Genomic DNA, 18,815 nt, shown 5'->3' with positions numbered 1-18,815 from the left:
TTTATTGTGTGGGTCCTATTTTAAAAAAGAAGAAAAAAGAAGCACATTGACATCAGGATGCTCTCAACTCTTAATGCTGTTCTTCCTTGGTAAAGTCACCTGCTGAAGGTCTGTTTCCTGCAATTTAAAATGAGGATGCTCTGAATATAGTTGAAGTGACTAACTGATGACATATCAATGGCAAACATGAATACCAGTGAAGGAACTATTTTGAAGTAAGAATTCTAGTTAATCACTAAGTTGGGTAGGTCCTAGTAGAAATCTGTCCATTATTTGCATTCAATTAAACACAGCCTTCCTAGAGGCAGGCATGGGTAAGTAACATCATGTTTGGAGGCCTCTTGTAGGGCATAATTCCAAATGTTCTGTACTCTCATGAAAGTTCTACTAGTTTATCCCTGAATTTTATCATAAAGTTTAATATTTCATAATTTTATATACACGATGTCATCTTTTATGGTTAAATCATAAAAGGCAAACCAGAAAGTTAAAAGGCAACTGCCAGTTGACAAACACATTTTCCCACAGATACAGGATAATGTAAATGGAAATTTTGATACCTCATATCCCAAAGGAGAATATTTAGTAATAAGGGTTAAAAAAAAAATTGGTGGAACTTTCCAGGGCCTTAATAATTTCTACAGAGTAATTCTTCCACTCTGGCCTTAAAAAGATTGCTCAATCCATGCATCTCTCTCTCCTACTTTGGTAGGTAGAGAGGCAGGGGTCAGAGGCTTCTCTTTGATCTCTACGTAAGAGCTGATGGAGTCATCCAATGGCTGGGACTTTTTCTTGGGGTGGAGATGGGGGAACAGGGATGGGACAGGGAGGGAGACAGAAGGCAAATGGGATCTACAATAAAAGAAAGAGTAGAGGCAGAAAGATGGGTTATGTCCATAGTCTGGACAGCCAGAGAGATAAGTCCCCAGACATGGTAATCACTCACAAACAGGTACTATATACAAAAAAATACCAGAGAAAGGAATCTATGTAAAAATAAATTAGTAGCAAAACTTAGAAATACAATAGTGGAAAATGTATTTTTTTTGAAATATTAACTATGTATTGAGAAGATGCTTTTTAATGATGAGGTAGGTGGTACAAGCAGCAATGTTTGGTTGCATTCAATATAATTTTATCATACTGTCATGGAAAAAAATAAGGATTATGGGAACCTTGGGTTGTTAAAATCAAAGAAATTAGTGTCCATCCTGGATCACACACTGTTCAGTTACAAACAAAAACATCTAAATCAAACTGCTGAGAAGTTCCTTTCTACTTAATAAATCTAGTATGGATATAACATGAATTAATGTTTTGGGGGCTAAAAGGAAACAGAATCCCAGAAGGCAACACGATGGTTTGGGTGCCCTCTAGGGGGCTGAAAAGGAATTTCAATTCACGGTTTCTGCTGGAACAAGCCTTAGAGAACAGGCTTCAGGGTGGTCTGGGAAGGAGCCTATGAAGTCATGTAACAAGGACATGCCTAGGTCTCACTCTTGTTCTTTAGTTAATAGCCTCTGAGGCCACTCTGCACCCAAATACCCAAACAGTGCTGGGCACAAAGCCAACTGCAGGAAAGACTTGCTGAATGACTGAAAAAGCCAGAATGAAAGAAGACATTGGAGCTTTATACTCCCCACCAGGAAAGAAAAATTCACACTACATTTACTTTTTCTCATGTTTTTCAAAGGGTCACCCTGAATGGACAGATAATCGGGGGGATCCACTTGGTAAATGTCATGGGGTAGGAGGAAGGGAAGCAAAGGCCAAGGCACCAAAGAGCAAAGACCTTGTGAATGGCTTCTAGGATCACGCACTGATCACATGTTCTGAATGTTGTCCAGTCAGGACATCCTGGCCAAACAGTCTTTAGTCTCAGTCAGACTCTTTCCTGGAAGGATCCCTCATAAATAAATCTTGTATGAAGGGAATGTAAATGGCTTTTTATAGGAGTTCTTGTTTACTCTAGCTGACCTTTGAGCCACAAGGCTTTCCAGTTGAAACCACAATTTTTTCTTTTGATGTCTTTTCATTAATAATAACGAAAACATTTGGCAAGGCATGCTTTTTTATTTTAGAAAACACCTGTCTTTTTCTCTATATTGGGTTACTGCAGCCACTCAGATTTGTAAGTTAAGAATTTTTTCCCACTTGGAGGGGTCTGCCTGACAAGATTCTGATCAGCATAGGCATAGTTCAGATTCTATACATGAGGAGATTATTTTTCCTACCCATAATCCTAACTCTAATCATTTAGCTCATAATGCAGGCAGGGAAGGAGAGTTTAGTCCATTTTTTCATTTTGCCTAATGTTAGATGCAGGTGTTTAAGTGATGGTTACTCAAATACTGATTTTAAATAAAACTCATTGCTCCCTAAGTAATTCTCAGTTGTAGGGTTTGGAAGCTCAGGTAAGGTATCCCAGGAAAGCTGTGCAGAATAAGGTATTTATTAAGTAGATCTTGTTCAGTTTAATGGTAAAAATACCCTTCTTTAAGAGCTAGGCTTTTCAAAACTAATGTGTGCTACTGGGATTGCCCAAATAACTGCTTCACGAGTTACATAAGAGATTTTAGAAGTAATAAATTAGGTACATCTACTGATTTTTTCCACTCAAACACACTAAGCACTGGATCTCACAGTCCATTTTTCTGGGAATTGGTTTAGCTAGATGAAAAGCTGTAGTTCTTAATCAGCAGAAAAAGCAATCTGACAACATGCACAGTCTTAAATGTTAATACTCTTTCAGTAATTTCTCTTGCTTGAATCCATACTAAGAAAATAATCTAAAATGATGACAGATCTTTATAAACAAAGATATTCAGTCAACATTTTAACAACAGAAAAGTGGTATAGTATACTCAGTGTAATGGAATATTTGGTCATTAAAATAATGATTACAAAGACTTCTTAAGTGATATGTGAAGATGTTTATGATATACTGTTAAGTGGAATAAATGATGACACAATCATATCTACAATATGATGTGAATATAACCACAGACACACATTGAAGACTAGAAGGATATACCAAAATGTTAACAGTAATGAGACTGTGGATGATTTTTACTTTCCTCATTAAATAATTCTCAAATTTTCCTCAATAGACATTTTACATAATATATAATGACCCAACTATTACTGGGGGAAAAAAAGCTTTTCTGTAAATGAGATTCTCAGATGTACAGTATCAAACTTATTAATGGAAAAAAAAATCAAAACCACGAACAGTAGTGGGTAAAAAGACCTCTATTATTCAATGGTTTTTCTTCTAATATACAACCCATGCTGCCTCATACCAATGTGCCCAAATCACCAAGGTGCTGACATGCCTGGAGAAAATACAGGAGAAAACATACAGTCTATGGTTCTTGTATGTAAGAGTCTTGTCAGCTGGAGATCTTAAGGTTGGACTAGGTAAGGACATACTGAGATATGCTTCGTTTGATTTCAAAGTCAAGAAAAGATGAAGATCAGCTGGTAAACTTCTTTTCTGGGGGAGATGAAGCACACAGCAAAATCGTGGGGCTATGAGGCACTACTATGTTTATACATGTCTCAAGTAGTCAATTTAAGAATCAGCTGATAGCTTCTACTAGGTGAGAGGCCAAACAGTTGGTCCAAGGTGATTAACTAAAATAGTTTCAAAGCAGCTCTTCCCCTCACTGTTGGTCAAATAGCCACCTGAATTCATAAGCAGTTTTAACTTGGGAGTTATTGGTCTGAGTATATACTGTAAACCAAAACATCAGGATGTAACTCTTTACCCTTGCTCTATTATAAAGGATCATGCAATAGCTAAAATTCTCAATCAGATGGCATTCTATGTTGAACTATGGAGTCGTTTTATGCTAAATTGTTTTACATTTGAAGCAAACCATGCTTTAAAACTGAAATGAAAGAAATTAAAAATTGTAACCTAAATACAAATGGCTATGTGTTTAATTTTTTTCCCAAGAACCCAAAACGTAAATAGTAATAGACTCCACAATTATAGGCCTGAAATTCCGAACTGTTCTGATTTACAGAACATTGAAATCTACTCTATTCCTTAGTTTTCCAGGTCTAAGGAAAATTAAGGGTGGATTTCAGCAGACCTATCACTAGCAGAGCTTGGCTCTTTCCTTGGAGAGAGCAGTAACCAGACTCTGCATATTATAATGAGAACCTGCACTTAAGATAATTACGGCTCTGTAAGCCATCAGCATCCAGCGGGCAGTATTTGAAATTTCATAGGCTCATTATCAAGTGGGAGAAGTGCTGTGACTGAGAGCTACCAGCTGAACAGATTGCACACTATTGCAATTTGTCATACTGAACTATATTACTACAGTGCTAGAGGGAAAGCAGGAAAAAGGAAGGTTTTTTTTTTTAAACTTATACAAAGTGAAACAGGTAAGCAAAAACAAAATGAAAATCAACTATACGACAACACCCAGAGATAGCCACTTAATATTTAAGGAATATAGGCTTGTAGACTTTTCCTACATACATACTAATCACATAAGGAAGATTCTAGTTCATACTCAGAAATTGTTTCTTTTACTGCCCAAAGAAATAGACACTGATTTGGTAAGAAACATTTCAAACACAAAAATTACCAACTCCATTTCCCCTCTCTCTCATAGACACACAGATCTATAAACAGATCTAGCTACCTCTAAAAATGGTAGGAACCATATCATGATTGTTTAACAATCTGAGATGTGTTGGTATTTCTTTTAAACTCACAAACTCAAGCATTAGAGGAAAATCAAATGAGAATTTCTCTAATTCCTACTAACATTACCTGTTCTGAAAATCAGCAACCATGTCCCGCCTCTCCGAGATCTTGGATGAGCCATCAAGTCTCATGTAGGTATGCTTCCTGTAAACCATATATTCCTGTCAATCAGAATAAAAAGATATAAGTCTGATGCAAATTACTGTATTCTAATTCCCACAAGCATCTCCCTACTTCACCTCCAGAATGATGAGAGAGAAATCTCAAAAGTACAGGAATATAATTTATAAATGAGTTTACTGCCAGTGTGTAAAAATAGTGGGTAACCTGAAGATTACAAACACCCACAATTTCAACTTGGAAGCTAATCTTATTCCTGCAGATGTCTGTAGATTTTGTGGAAAAAAACCAAACCAAACCAAACCAACCAACCAACCAAACAAAATGCAATCTCCAAACCAAAATGGCTTTTCAGTCACCAACCAGATGTCTCTCACGGCTATGGAATATCCAGTTTTCAGGGGTGAGGGGACGTTAAACATCAGAGTGAAGAGAAGACAAGGTAACTTTCCATGGCAGAGAATGTTCTTGGCATTATCTGTATGAAGAATTACAACTTTTAAGAATGGAGAAGAGACTTCAAGAAATGCAATGGAAAAGATGTATCTCCATTCTTGGAAATTCCAATTCCTCTTACAGATAATGTCCAAATGAGCACTGGTTTCCTCTTTCTTTACTCCTGATTATATGGATTACACTTTAAAAAGTCCACTTGTGGAAGGACTATTATCAAAAGCTCAAAACAGCTGCCCATTTATAAGAAACACCATGAAACATTTTTTTTCAGTTCTAGATAACTCTTTCCTATTGAAAATGATTAATCATTTCTACATTTAAGAGGTGTTTTTGTTAATTAATTTTTGGTGGTCAAATGTTCTTTTATTGCAATATTCTCATTATGTGGCTCTTATACCTGGCTGGGTATTTCAGCACAAAAGGTTGTTAAAGTTTGGTATGGCTGGTGCACTACTCTTAGAGCAAGCTGAATACCAGAAACCCCTTAATGCCTTGGCAGAGGTCTCTGGTTAGGGTACCTGTGAGGTGAAGCTGGCTAACAAAAGTAGACAAGCCCATCAAGAAATTATCTTCATTGTGTTTATATCTCTGTCTCTCTACATATATATTTCTTTCTGTCTCCAGGTGGTTCTTTAAGGGTTTTGATAATCAAAAAGAGGCAGCAAATATTCAGTCAAAGCAAGCTTCAAGTTCACATTTAGTGGTATAGTCCCAAAATGGGACTGGGTTAACAGCAAAAGAATAGGGAGTGTTTTGGATAAGGAGGAATTCAGGAAAGAAGAAAAATGACAGCATGATGGTCTTTAAAGCCTTACTATACTTTGGCAGCTAATCCAATCAGGGGATGTTGCCATCCAGAACAAAATACCTAGATTATAGAGAGCCCACAGATATGAACTTTAACCAAAAGATGGGCTTTGTGCATAGGCATTCTTTTGCTTTTTAAACCAGAACTTCTAACCTCAGCGAAAGCACTGATGAATGAATCTTCTTGTAGATCTTGTTGTTCATATCATTTATATATCAAGGTCAGAACACCACCAGAGATATTAATCCTAGACCATAATCAAACCAATGCTGATTACAGGCTGCCTGTTACTGAGGCAACGGAAGTGAATTTTTCCCATTTACTGATTTAAGCCTTTGTTCTCTCACCCAGGGGAATAGTGCGCTTTCAGAAGGCTTAGATGAGTTTAGATCCTATTTCAGTAAATAGCTTCGAAACAACAAGTAAATGGACATGGAAAAAGCATAAAAGCAAAACAGAGGAATGGTTACATTCTCAAACTACAGAAAAATGTCTGAAAGACAAAGAATGAGCTAAAAAAGCAATTCAATCTTTCTTTCTTTCACAAATTCTGGTTATACCAAAGCTATTCTAGACGTCTCTCTAGAATACTAGGCCACTTGGAATATACTTAATCAAATGTTCATCTGGAAAGAAAAGCCTCATTTTTTTCCAATTGTTCCTTTCAAGAACTGTGCCCACTTCCATTTTTAGTTTAGTTTTCCTATGATCGTAAAAACAGCTAATGATTTAATATAAAATTCAATTCTACTTTGTTAAAAGAAAAATGCAAATTCTAACAAATGATTTGACAGCAGTCGTAGCACTTCTGAAAATTCAGTTAAAAATCCATTTTAAAAAATCTGTCCCCACTTAATCTCTGTATCAAAAGGTTTTCTAATATCCATCTTAAGAGCCTTGCTTAATATATTCTTTTCAAAGCCAGCAGCTGAGAGCTCGTTAATGAGTAACTATTTGCTGGATTCTGCAGTCAGATATCTTTTAAAGATGGCACAGCATTCCTATTTATCCCCCAACCCTCTGTAATTCACTCTTATGCTTGAGGACTACTGCTGGATGATTACTGCTTGCTGCATAACTTCACTGTGTTTTGTAAGAACAGTGTCATACTCAGCACTCCTGTGCATTAAGAAAGGCTTATGGGACAGAAAGGCCAACCATTACCCTATTCTTCCTTACACTTGCACTCTGAAGAAACCAAGGGTCTCTCTCACCCAAGTATATTTGGGGTACTTAGGAAAGGCTTTGAAAATGATCCATCAGTATGATTAAATTTCCTGGAATCCTGTAAAGCAAGAATTCCTTCTGCCACACTTAAGTTAGCAAAGTGAAAAGAGAAACCAAATGTAGACCTTCTTTCTCTCCCAGAAGCCTCATAATTTAGTACTCTCATTTAATTAAACTTAATTAAACAAATACGAATACCAGTACTCTCAAGTGGATCATGTCTAACCAAAGTAAGTTATAATACTGCTTGAACTAATGAAATAAAAATTATGGCTTTTAACATTTAGGAAGTCTTAAGTCTTGAACCTACATAGTTCCAGTAGATACTATTTTTAAAAATTAAGGGGTTATGGACAAGATGTACTCTTGGCATTTGAGTAATGATTTTCAACTGGGATTAGAATTCCTGGGTCCCTCTCCAAGAATCCTGTCACTGTAGGTCCGAGTTTGGGCTGGACTGGCTTATTTTTAACAAGCTCCAAACATGATTGCAATAGATATCCTTTATCTGCAGCTGAGAACCACTACAGAGGGAAGGTTGGGCAGGGTTCCTGAGAATCATGCTATCTCAGATGAGCAACACCTGAAGTTTGTTAGAAATGATGAACTGAGGGGCCAGACCTAATGAATCAGAATTTGCATTTAACATATGTGACTTGTAAGTACATTTACACTGTTGTAGAGCATACCCCTATGCTATTTTTAAAGCTCTGGAACACTTTTTTCAAGCAAAATATTACACGAAACCTATCTACTATAAGACAGATAAACACTTCTTATGCAGTAGCATGCACACAGAATTACTAGCATAACTCAAAATAGTTTTGCAAGTGCCTCTCAATCCTTTAAAGTATACTAAATAAAAGCAAATATTCACACACCAGATGGTGTAATACAGAAGGACTAGGTTCATCCTGAAGTAGTAGTGATAATGATGATGGTTAGCATTTATTGAACATTTACTAAGTGACAATTATTCTGTGTATTTTACTTGGTTTTGCTTATCTAATTACACTATAGCTATAGCCTTTAAGGTAGGTGTTATTATTGTCAATTTCATTTTACAGATGTTAAGTGAGGTCTCTAAAGTGACACAGGTAGTTGTAACAGAGCCAGGATGAGAACCCAAGTAGATTGGTTCCAGAGCCTTTGGCTTAACCCCTTTACCTACTGCTTCTCAGACAGAACAGAAAGTCATCACCACTAGTGGAAAAAAGGGGGACTGGAGAAGCCCTAAGAGGTTCTGAATACATTATGTCCATAACCCTCAATCATCATCATAAAAAAAGGTAATTGGGCACTTGAAAAAATAAAGGCAAATGCTTATATATTCTTAATACAAACCTTCCATTCCGAGAATTCTTTTCTACTTTAAAGTTGCCTCTGATGTTCATTCTAACCCAACTTCACTGTCATAAAACAAACTGAGGGAAAGACTCAGTATGATCCATTTAAAAAAAATATATATATAATATACACATTATATATAAATATATAATACACATATTATGTATATATATAAATAAAAATACCCCACTAGATACATACTTTGAAGTCAAAGATCACATTTAACTGGTATTTACCTCTGCCTAGCACAATGCCTTGCTCACAACTTGCATGAAAAAGAAACGAACTGAATAAACAAGTGAGTTTGTAAGCTGACATTTTCTTCTACCATTCCTAAGACCTAATGAAAATGCTAGTTAACAGTAATTCCAATTTGTTTTTCATTTCAAGGGGCAGTTTTAAAATACCCAGCTTCCCTGCATATTCAGAGTCACAGCTCCCAAAGGCTACCTGAAGCTCTAAGAAAAGCCAGCCCATAAATGATAGAACGCCTGTTTGGGATGGATCCTTCCCCAGTGAGGTACTTGCTGACTAGGCAAGTTACATAACCCAGCGTCTCAAATGTCATCATTACCTATGGATTATCTGGATTTAATTCTGTGTTGCATTATTTTCATATATTGGTACAGTTCAACATTTGTTTGGATTTCAGTACTTAACAATCACACCACATACAGCACCAGTTGGCTGACCCTTTCCAGTACTTTCGTACTGCATAGAAAATACTGAGGCTCATTTCCTTAAATTACAGACTCAGTTGCTTGATGCAACAGGAATGAATCTCAAAAGAGACAACCCGGAGATAATGTACGTCATCTGTTGTGAGTTAAAAAGCTCTCTGCAACTACTAGACTATGGGGTGGGAGAGTGTTCCAAACCAGGATAAAAATGGTAGTGGTGGAAAAGTTTGTCTGACATCCAGCTGGATGTCACCATCTCAACTGTATAAGGGCTTTGTGTCCATAGTGCTTCCAACCAGCCAAGACCTTATAGCTGACTCAGCAAATATAACTGATAACATAATATTTAGTAACCTGCCATACCCCCCCCCCATTTATATCCCTGACATCTACCCATGGCACACTAAAAATTCCTGGCCCTGGATATTAAGTAGTTTCCTTTTTAAATCCTCTATCCAGAAATACTATTTCGGTATCATGAGAAAACATAAAACATTTCTGAATACAAAATTCTATTTGGAAGAAGATCTGACATATTCATTAGAAATTTAAAGTCAGATTTTTGCCCAACAGAGGCTATCAATCACTTTAGAAAACACTGAGCAAATACAAAGTGCCCAGAACTAGTACTTTTCACAAAATGGAAACTTGGCCATATAAAAGAATGTGAAAATTTTCACTATCTTTTAGTTCTTCTGAGTCCCAGAAACAAACATACAGCAAGACTAAGACACAGAACAAAAAACCCAAAAAGACTGTTGGACAAAGAGATGCTGACATGCTCCACAGCTACACAAAAGAGCATCAACAGCCCCAAGTGAGTTCTAACTCCTGCTCTGTTGGAAGTGTTTCTTCCCTCTTTGATATACAGGGTACAAGACGTCAAGGGAAAAAGAGAATCCCAAAGGGGAAAAAAAAAAAAAAACCCCAAACAATCAAGCAAACAAAAACCACAACACTTTGAGAATGAAGAAGCAAGGCCAAGGTCAAGGTTTTTTTTTTTTTAAAAGAAAAGGTCAAGTATACTAAAAGGAAAGCACCTTTATAGATGGGCCATTCTATAATGTGATCCTTAGGGTACATGTACCTACATTATTTTAATGTGGAAACATGACTCTTATGGATGTTTACAATGAAAGCTTCCATCATGAAAATAACTGAAAAACTCATAATACTCTTTGAAAAGATAATGAAAAGTGGATCTAATCTTGCACTGTCCCAAGATCCATAATACATTTACATTCCTATAAATGATCAGACATGTACTAAACATTGTGGGTACTGTAATTTCATACCCACAAAATAAATTTTGAGGACTAACCTCTTAGAATACTTAATGTGGTTCCTTTGAGTAAATAATATTAAAACAGACCAAGGGGGGGAAAAAAAGAACTTTAAAGAAAAGCAATGTTAAAAGGAAAAGAATAGTATAGTATTAAGGAAACTAGACAACAGTTTCATTTTAGTTTTTCAGTACAGTTGCAACATTTTCTGGTTTCAGCATCCTGGATGCGTATTACACACATGGCTAAGAAATGTTAGCAGTTGCGAAATTCAGGCTTTGAATTTGCTTTTCCCTAATTTAGAACTCCCCATAGAGAGATATAACTACATGTAGAGAAGATTCTCAAGTTGCCTAGTTTGCAAAGCTTACTCACAAAGTCCACACCCCTCCAAAAACCCCATTGGACTACAGAGAGATAGGAAGTGACCCTGGTAGGTAGGGTTTACAGTATGCATCCTGAACAAAATTCATTATCATACTCTGAATTACTTATCTTAGTCATATTTATGAGTACCTAGCAGTGTGCAATATACAAAAAAAGGGACTAAAATGTAGGACTGTATCAAACTTACACCACCCACACTCATCTTCGTCTACCAGAGCTAGCTTTTTTTTTGATGGTTCACTCACTTTTCCTTGGAACTTCCCTTTAATATGAACCATCTTTTAGGACCCTGTAATATACTGATATAGCCTTGGAAAAGAAAGATCATTAACCCCCTTACAAAATCCTTAGCATATTGCTTTATCTACAATTCTTAGCAGCAAAAGATCACTACTTCATCTGTACTTCCCTGACTCTTCAGGAAAAGGCAAGTGACTTTATCCAGAGTCTCACTGAAGGAACGTTACTCATGTTTTGGCTGGTGGCATCATTTAGTTTGAACAGAACATTAAAGATACAGGCAGTCCTTTTATTTTGGATTATTGCTGTTAGGAACTTTTACACAGTCAAGATTTACATCAAACACAATGGCTTAATTACCTCTACTGTGACTTATAGTCACTTATAAGCATTTTTCCATCATTTAGAAATAGGTGACCTACTCGCAATACAAACCAGCAAGTTTCACCGGCTGACAGCATTCCAGGGGCTAAACACTGTATTAAACATAAGACTTAGTGATTAAATTGACCTCGAATATCATTTGTTATGTCTCTTGTTATAAGAAGTTGCTTATTTAAAAAAATCTGCCACCGAATTCAGATAAACTCAATGCAAAATTCAGCAAGCCAGCCTTGGCTTGTGAAGAACCTAAAATTCTTCCCTATTGCTACCCTTCATTCCTTCTGTAATGATTCCCTTATTCCTAGATAGAGATAATCATGATCCAATTTCTACTTATTTATTACCAACCAGTCCCTGGAGTAGCAGGGTTAGAATATAAAGCCTCAGAAAAACATGAGAATATTTATACACTACAGATATCCAGGTGCTTTCACCTCTTGACAGGTGGCTTTCCAACTTTCTTAAACTAAAGACTTACTCTAGTGGTTTGTTATTATTTGTCTTCACTTTCACTCCTGTTTCTATGTTCATGATTTTCTCTCCCTTCAAATAAGCCATTACTTCGACAAGAAAGCTGAGAGAATGTCAACACAGGAGTAACGAAAGAAACAAAACCTGACTTGCACAGTAAGACACAGCTGTATTGCTCACCATAACCTAATGGTTGTCAACTTTGGTTGCATGTTGGGAGCTTTTGACTATCCTGATGCCTGGGTCTCATTCGAAACTTATTATGTAAGAATCTCTTGAGGATGGGAGCAGACATTATTATTTGTTAAAGCTCCCCCAGAAGACTGCAAAATGTAGTCAGGTGGAGAACTACTACATTAGTTCAGGTTGAACACTGCTGTTTTTTTACATAGAGAACTAATCCTAAATCTTGTTTTCTATACAGGATTTAGGAGGATTGTTTAAGAAATTCCTAGGTTTCAATCTACTTTAAAAGCAGGGAATTTCTTCCCTAGTAAGGGAAGGGAGGAGGAGGGGTTCTATTTCATTGACATAAGGTAAGAATCAGAAGTCCTTTGCACACTCCCACATCTGCCAGGAGTTATTTCTCCTCCCTTTCTAGACAGTAAAATCACAAAGATAAGTTTTAAGTTCCCAACAGGCAGGACGGACATTAGTCATGCATGTCTGATTCCACAAGTTAAATATCAAAGTGTTCTAGGTCCCCAAGGTTCTTTCTCCTACCTCCAGCAGGTCTATCATCCTGGTCATCTGAGAGTAGATAAGGACCCTATGTCCTTGAGACTTGAGCCGAGTCAGCAGGACATCAAGGGCATACAGCTTTCCACTGTCAGTGATGAGGCTCTCCTTGCCTAGGGAGAAGAAATGGGGGGAAGCGGGAAACTATTTAACTGAAGCAGCAAAATCACTCACTGCAAAGCTGTATGCAGCCAATATTACTACAACCAGGATGCTTGTCATTGTGAGAGCGGACAAGTAGAGAAGAATGCAAGGCACTGTTAAATCATATCCAGTAGTGCTCTGGGAAGAAATATCCTTAAAGAGTGAAGTGTAGGTCCCCTCCCAGCTGACAGTTCCCAATCAGACATCTGCTGCTAAGGCATCTGAAAACTTCCCAGCTCCACATCCTTTATTCAAGAGACAGCAGGTACACGTGGACATCTAAGAGTAATGCCCATGTCATACCTGCTTTAAGTGACCTGAGAAACCTGTTTTTTCTTTGTTCATCCTATCTCTAGATACGTTTCTGCCAGTTCTATGGCTAAATGGTTTACCTCTTGAAGGCATGCGAACACAGAGAAACAAGGGCTGCTCTTGTCTGCCCCTGAAGACAAGTAACCACCAAGAAATGCACTTTTTAAAAAAACAAAACAAAATCAAAACTCCTTCTCTTGGATGATTTCAAATATGTTGGCTGGTAAATGTCATTATCCTAGGCTGTAATTCAATAAAGACACTAGGGCTTATTCAGCTTTTCAGAAAGACTTTGGGTTTCTGTGAAATGGAAGCTGCTTTCACTCACTAACTTGTGCTTTCTCCTTCCTCTTCCCACTTAAAAAAAAAAAAAAAAAAGCATTTCAGGCAGAGATCTTTAAAGAACACTTAACTCACAATTTTTCATCTTATCCATTCAGTATCATTCAACTCCCATCACATTTCAGGAAGGAGAGTTTCCTGTTTGCAGACCAGTCCATAAACATGCCCTGAACAATTGCTGCTATTAAAAGGGGAAGAGATGAAGCTTAAGGAGCTGAGAGATGTAAGAGTGTATTTGGAAGTCACTGTGGGACACAAAAAGGGAGACAGAAAGGCTAGTGATATCACATAGACAACTAACCACTGAAAGTGAAAAAGAGAAAACTGTTGAGAAAAACACACTGTCTACCCTTAGTTTCTGGGTTTGAACCCATTATTTCCCCTCTGAATTGCAGAGGCTGACTGTTGAGAGCAATCCAAGAGTTTTCAACGGTCATTTCTCTGTTCTCACCACTATCTGCCAAGTACACAATTAATTGTACACACCAAACAAGAAAGGATGTGCTGACAGCACCACAACAAATCATCAGCCACTCTGTTTTTGCTACAAAGCCACAGGTCCTGGATGTTTACTTCTCTGCACTGCAGCCTGCCTTTTCCCACCTTCGGAACATTGCCAGGTCACATTTCTCCCTCCACCACCCCCTCCCTGATGCTGTGGCACACACCTTTGTTCAGTCTCTTTGTTTGGTCCTGTTTAGATTATTGAAATGCTCTCCTTTTTGTTGGTCTCCTTACCAACACAATCAAATGACTGCAGCTGGGACAGAACCGATTGCTAAGCCCTCATGCTGGCACCAGACAAGGAGGTCTGTATAAGTTCCCAGTCTCATCAGGCAGCAATGCTTTCATAACAACTTCAAGGGTTTCTTCTTGTTACAATTACCCTTCAACTTTAATTGGGGTCCCTGGTGACCCTCAATTTTGATAGCTCCTAAACATTCCCCACAGAGCTACCAATCAGCTTTAGACAATAAAGTTCTTTTTTTTTCCCCTCATTAAAAGCACAGGAAAGTGAAAAAAAGAAACCCACATATTTCTCAGTCACTGAGTGAGAGTGGGCAAGCTAAGCTCATCAGATTTCTGCAGCTTGCCTATCTACTCTCTCCAATCGCATATACTCCCTCAACACAAATATTTAAGCATATACAAATCTGTCTTGTGTCTGAATTTTAAGAGGCTTCTATTCATCTCAAAATCATGATTTAATGGTTTTCACACAATCCTGCTTCCCATATCTACTTTATTTTGCTAACCAGAACAAACTGATGCTAGGATTAGGAAAACTCAGAAATGAAGATGTATACACACTTAGAAGAACGCAGCTCTGAATTCGCCTAAAAGAAGCAAGGAATCATGTCTGTTGTTAGCTTGTTATAGTGTAGGTAGGGAAGGTGGAAGTGAATGAACTGGATTTCTTTGGACTTCCCTGAAGGAAGAGGCCCAAGAAGGAAGAGACTTCGGTAACAGCCTTAAAACTCTTAAGGAGAAAAAATAGGTTTCTTTCACTGCACACACTGATGTGTTCTGGGCCTGGCATCCATTACCCAATTTTCAGAAGCTACCACAGTTGCTCTGAACAAGAGCACCACCTGTTGCTAAGAAGGGCATAGAGCCAAGAAGAGCACAATTCCCTAGGAATTAGGCTGATTCTGCTAAGTCAAACCTGTGCCCAGCTGCTTCTTTAAAACAGAAGCTTAAAAAATGCTGAAAAGAACAGATCTATCCTACTTTCTTGCAATCTTCCCTACAATCCTACAGTACAATCTTACAGTATTTTCACTTAGACACAAGTTCTTACTGACCACAGTTTAAGATCCTGCTCACAGACAAAATGAATGCATCCCATGGCAGTAAAATTAGGGTAACAGATTGAATAGTATCTCCTTTTTCCAAGGAGAGGAGACTTTTAAAGAGATTCTACATACTTCTTTCTCCTGGTGAAACAGAGACACATTCAAGGTGTGAAATTCAGGAGATTTTGCTCAGTCTCTCAAGGAATGTAACAGAACCAACTCTTCCCAGGGAAACAGAAAACATAAAAGTATAGAGGAAAGAGAGATAAAATACAGGTTCCAGTGACCCTTCCACCCTCTACTGCCCTGCCTAGCCAGTCTACCGAGCACAATGGGGTCAGTGAGGAGCTGGTTGGTTCTCACAGTAAACAGCCAGTGAGGCTGGTGCTTTTTATCGATGCGAAAAGAACTCAGACACTTCCTGCTATTTAAACAAGGTCCATTTTTCTTTCAAAGAACAGGAAAAGCCACAAGAGATTCCCACAGCGCCAGCAATAAGCCTTCTCCTCCTGTACTGGGAATTTAGGAGTCAGTATGCAGAAGGGATAAAGAAACTTGTGCTCATCTGCCTGGGACTCTGTGGTCTCCATACCTGCTGGCTTCTACTCCTCTATTCCCACTGCTACTCAGGCCTGCTTTACACCTGGGCTTTCCTCTCATCTTCCAACAATATACCTTCGCCCGCTGCTTTCATGTGCTCTAAGTCAGCTAAGGCCATATACATATAGTTCTCATACACCCGAAATGGTGTTTTCCAGTTCAGAGCACTCCCAAAGCTACTAACAAGTAGACTCAAAGTCTCTCAACATTTGACAAAGTGAATATTAAATGGAAAAGCCAGGCCTTAAGCCCTAAACCCACTTATCTCTTAGAAATAGCAGAGCCTCTCTTTTGAATGCTTAACTCTAGTTTACTTCCATTACATGCCAATAAGATGAATACAATCAAAGTATCAGAGAAATTTGGACAACTGAAACGAACACGGTAGCTCTAAGCTGCCACTCCAGTTTGTCAGCAGGTGTAAGCAAAGAACATGAGCCTATGAATCCTGCATTTGGTTTCCTTAAAAGTAGTCTCACTAAAGCAAAGATGAAAACCTAGTTTCCTTTCAACCCTCGACCTTGACCCTAGAAGGTCTGGGAATCCGCTAGCATTTTGGCACTAAATACTGTTTTTCTTCTGATTATCATTCAGATCTCTAGTGCTTCGTGCAGGACACTGTTTACGCTACTTAAACTAGGCTTTCTGTGAGTGACGACATTCTCATTCATTCCACTGGCAATGGCACAAGACAACTGTACTCACTCGACCTGGAGACTTTCCTACCAAGTTTATTTTTATGGCCCCCCTCCCCTCCAAAGAGTGGTATTCCTTTTTTTAGCTGTAAGCTTGTCGAAAGAGAGTATTTAGGCAGAAATCTAAAAAAATTTATCTCCACTCCAGTCACAAATTACTTAAGTATTCTTACCTATAAGTCGCTAAGGGCAAAAGAGGAAATAGAAATCCCAAGAACTCTGAATTCCAAATATCTGAAACCACCAGAGTATTTCCCTGGTTCTTCTCTTGCCAAAGCTGGGAACATATGCCAAGAGAAAGGAGGACTCACCTGGAATCCTGATGAAAGACCAGCCATTCTGAGGCCTAATGCTCCACAGTCCTCCTGCTGGCTCTGGGAAGAACTGGGACCTTCGATTTAGCCAGTCTGCCGCCAGTTCAGGGGCCCCATTCAACAAACACTGCTTGGCTGCCAGACTCCCTCCTTCCTTCAGCACTCGCCGCTCATATTCTGCACTTCGGTCATTGCAGTAAGAATCCAATGGCACCGCGGTGACCTGCAGGGAGATTCACATCAGATGGCTCTTTCACATTTTTCCACATCCACTAAGCCTTTTGGGAACTTCAACTCTGAAATCAGACTAATCTGGATAATTCTTAGGCTAGTGATTTTTAACTTCTCTGCTCTGACAAACTAAGCCATCCTTAATAACTGACTTAATGAGCTTCCCCAAGTAAAAGGCCAACCTCCATAACATGAACCTGCAACAAATTAAAGATCCAATGAGTGCTGGAGTTTGCAGATAAACTGGAATACCAGGTCAGGAATAATTCTACCACAAATGTATAAATATCTGTTCATTTTGCTACCTCCCTTCATTGCCAGATAGTGCTTTTGGTAAAGTTCTATTAGCCAAACAAAGGATGGTGAGGCCAAAAAGGGAGCTAGAGATAGCCATCATTAAAGAACTAACAGTATCCACCTGGTGCATCTGAAGCTCTTCTTTAATGCTCGATGGCAAAGCTCCCAAGTTTATCAACACTTCTTTTTCCTCTTCCCTGACCAGGTTGCTGACTGATGGAAGATAAGAGAATCTTTCTTTCAGATCGTAAGCTGTGGGGAGCAGTATGCGTAGGGAGTGGAGCAAGCAATTGCCAGACAGTAGTGGATTCACTTCTTGGCTAGGGCAGAGGCTTTGCACAAATTCTTATCTCATCACAAGGTGCAACAACACTCAAATGCTGCTCTTCAACGGAACAGAAGGCTCCTGGCAATTTAGAAACATAGGCTTTATCCTTCTTTAACAACCTGGGTTTATTCCCACTCAAATAAGCAGTTATGTATTCAAGTGGCGGTGAAATCATCTGATAAGGAGCCTGACGTTACCTTTTGTTAAAATTTGGAGGCTGTGATTACCTGTAAGTCAAAGTGGATTAAAATTGTAAAGTCCCATTATAAGCGGTAAATTGCTCAGAAGAAACTTGGAGCCAGACCAAGAAACAGGGAGAAAGTGGGTATAAGGAGCTAGGGCAGAGGTATGGGAAAGATCAGAACATTAACGTATTGACTGTACTTAGGTAGTTCTATTGTTTCTATCATTTCTTAGAAGTCAGACATTTAGGAAAATCTATCTTGCTATTAACTTTTCTATTTCCATGCCCATCAGTCTTTAGGGCAATGTCTGTCAAGTGTTTGTAGGCATAATAACCTCCTTGGGAGCTTATCTAATGTGTAGATTTTGATCCACATCTAAGGGAGGAGTCAATAGTTCTAGGTTTTTAACAAGCACCCCAGCATCTCAAGCCAAGCCTTGAGGAATACTGCCCTTGGGTACATGAACAGTCAGCAAGCTGATTATGGGCTGCAAGTGCCTCTGCTGCAAACAAGGATACTGAAACCAGAGAAAGCATCATTTACCAATAACCACAGAATACACTACTCTGGCTTGCAGGCTGAGTTTAAATTGCGTTTGCTAGGGAGCAGTGCCACCTATGGTCCAGATGGGAAACTAGAGTGCGTCATAGCAACCTGGGCCCCTGGACCTCTAAAACCCAGGTAGGCTCACATGTAAATCAGTT

The 18,815-nt window shown here is 38.5% G+C and overlaps 1 protein-coding gene and 1 long non-coding RNA gene across 3 annotated transcripts in view; one reads left to right on the top strand and one right to left on the bottom strand.

Annotated features, from left to right (window-relative positions):
* INO80 (INO80 complex ATPase subunit) overlaps nt 1-18,815 on the bottom strand; it is a 112,589-nt gene that overhangs the window by 17,840 nt on the left and 75,934 nt on the right. For both annotated transcript variants that reach the window (XM_032481482.1, XM_032481481.1), the window contains exons 26-28: nt 17,068-17,293; nt 12,853-12,980; nt 4,793-4,887 (exon numbers count right to left, since the gene is read on the bottom strand). In XM_032481482.1, the coding sequence (XP_032337373.1) occupies nt 4,793-4,887; nt 12,853-12,980; nt 17,068-17,293 (449 nt within the window). The remainder of the gene's footprint in view (nt 1-4,792; nt 4,888-12,852; nt 12,981-17,067; nt 17,294-18,815) is intronic.
* LOC116664149 lies at nt 1,752-6,923 on the top strand. The gene is made up of 3 exons (XR_004320506.1): nt 1,752-1,838; nt 4,137-4,140; nt 6,914-6,923. It is a non-coding gene; the product is annotated as an uncharacterized LOC116664149 (long non-coding RNA).

This window comes from Camelus ferus, chromosome 6 (genome assembly GCF_009834535.1).
Source record: "Camelus ferus isolate YT-003-E chromosome 6, BCGSAC_Cfer_1.0, whole genome shotgun sequence".
NCBI lineage: Eukaryota > Metazoa > Chordata > Mammalia > Artiodactyla > Camelidae > Camelus > Camelus ferus.
This window is presented reverse-complemented; position numbering and strand designations above follow the sequence as displayed.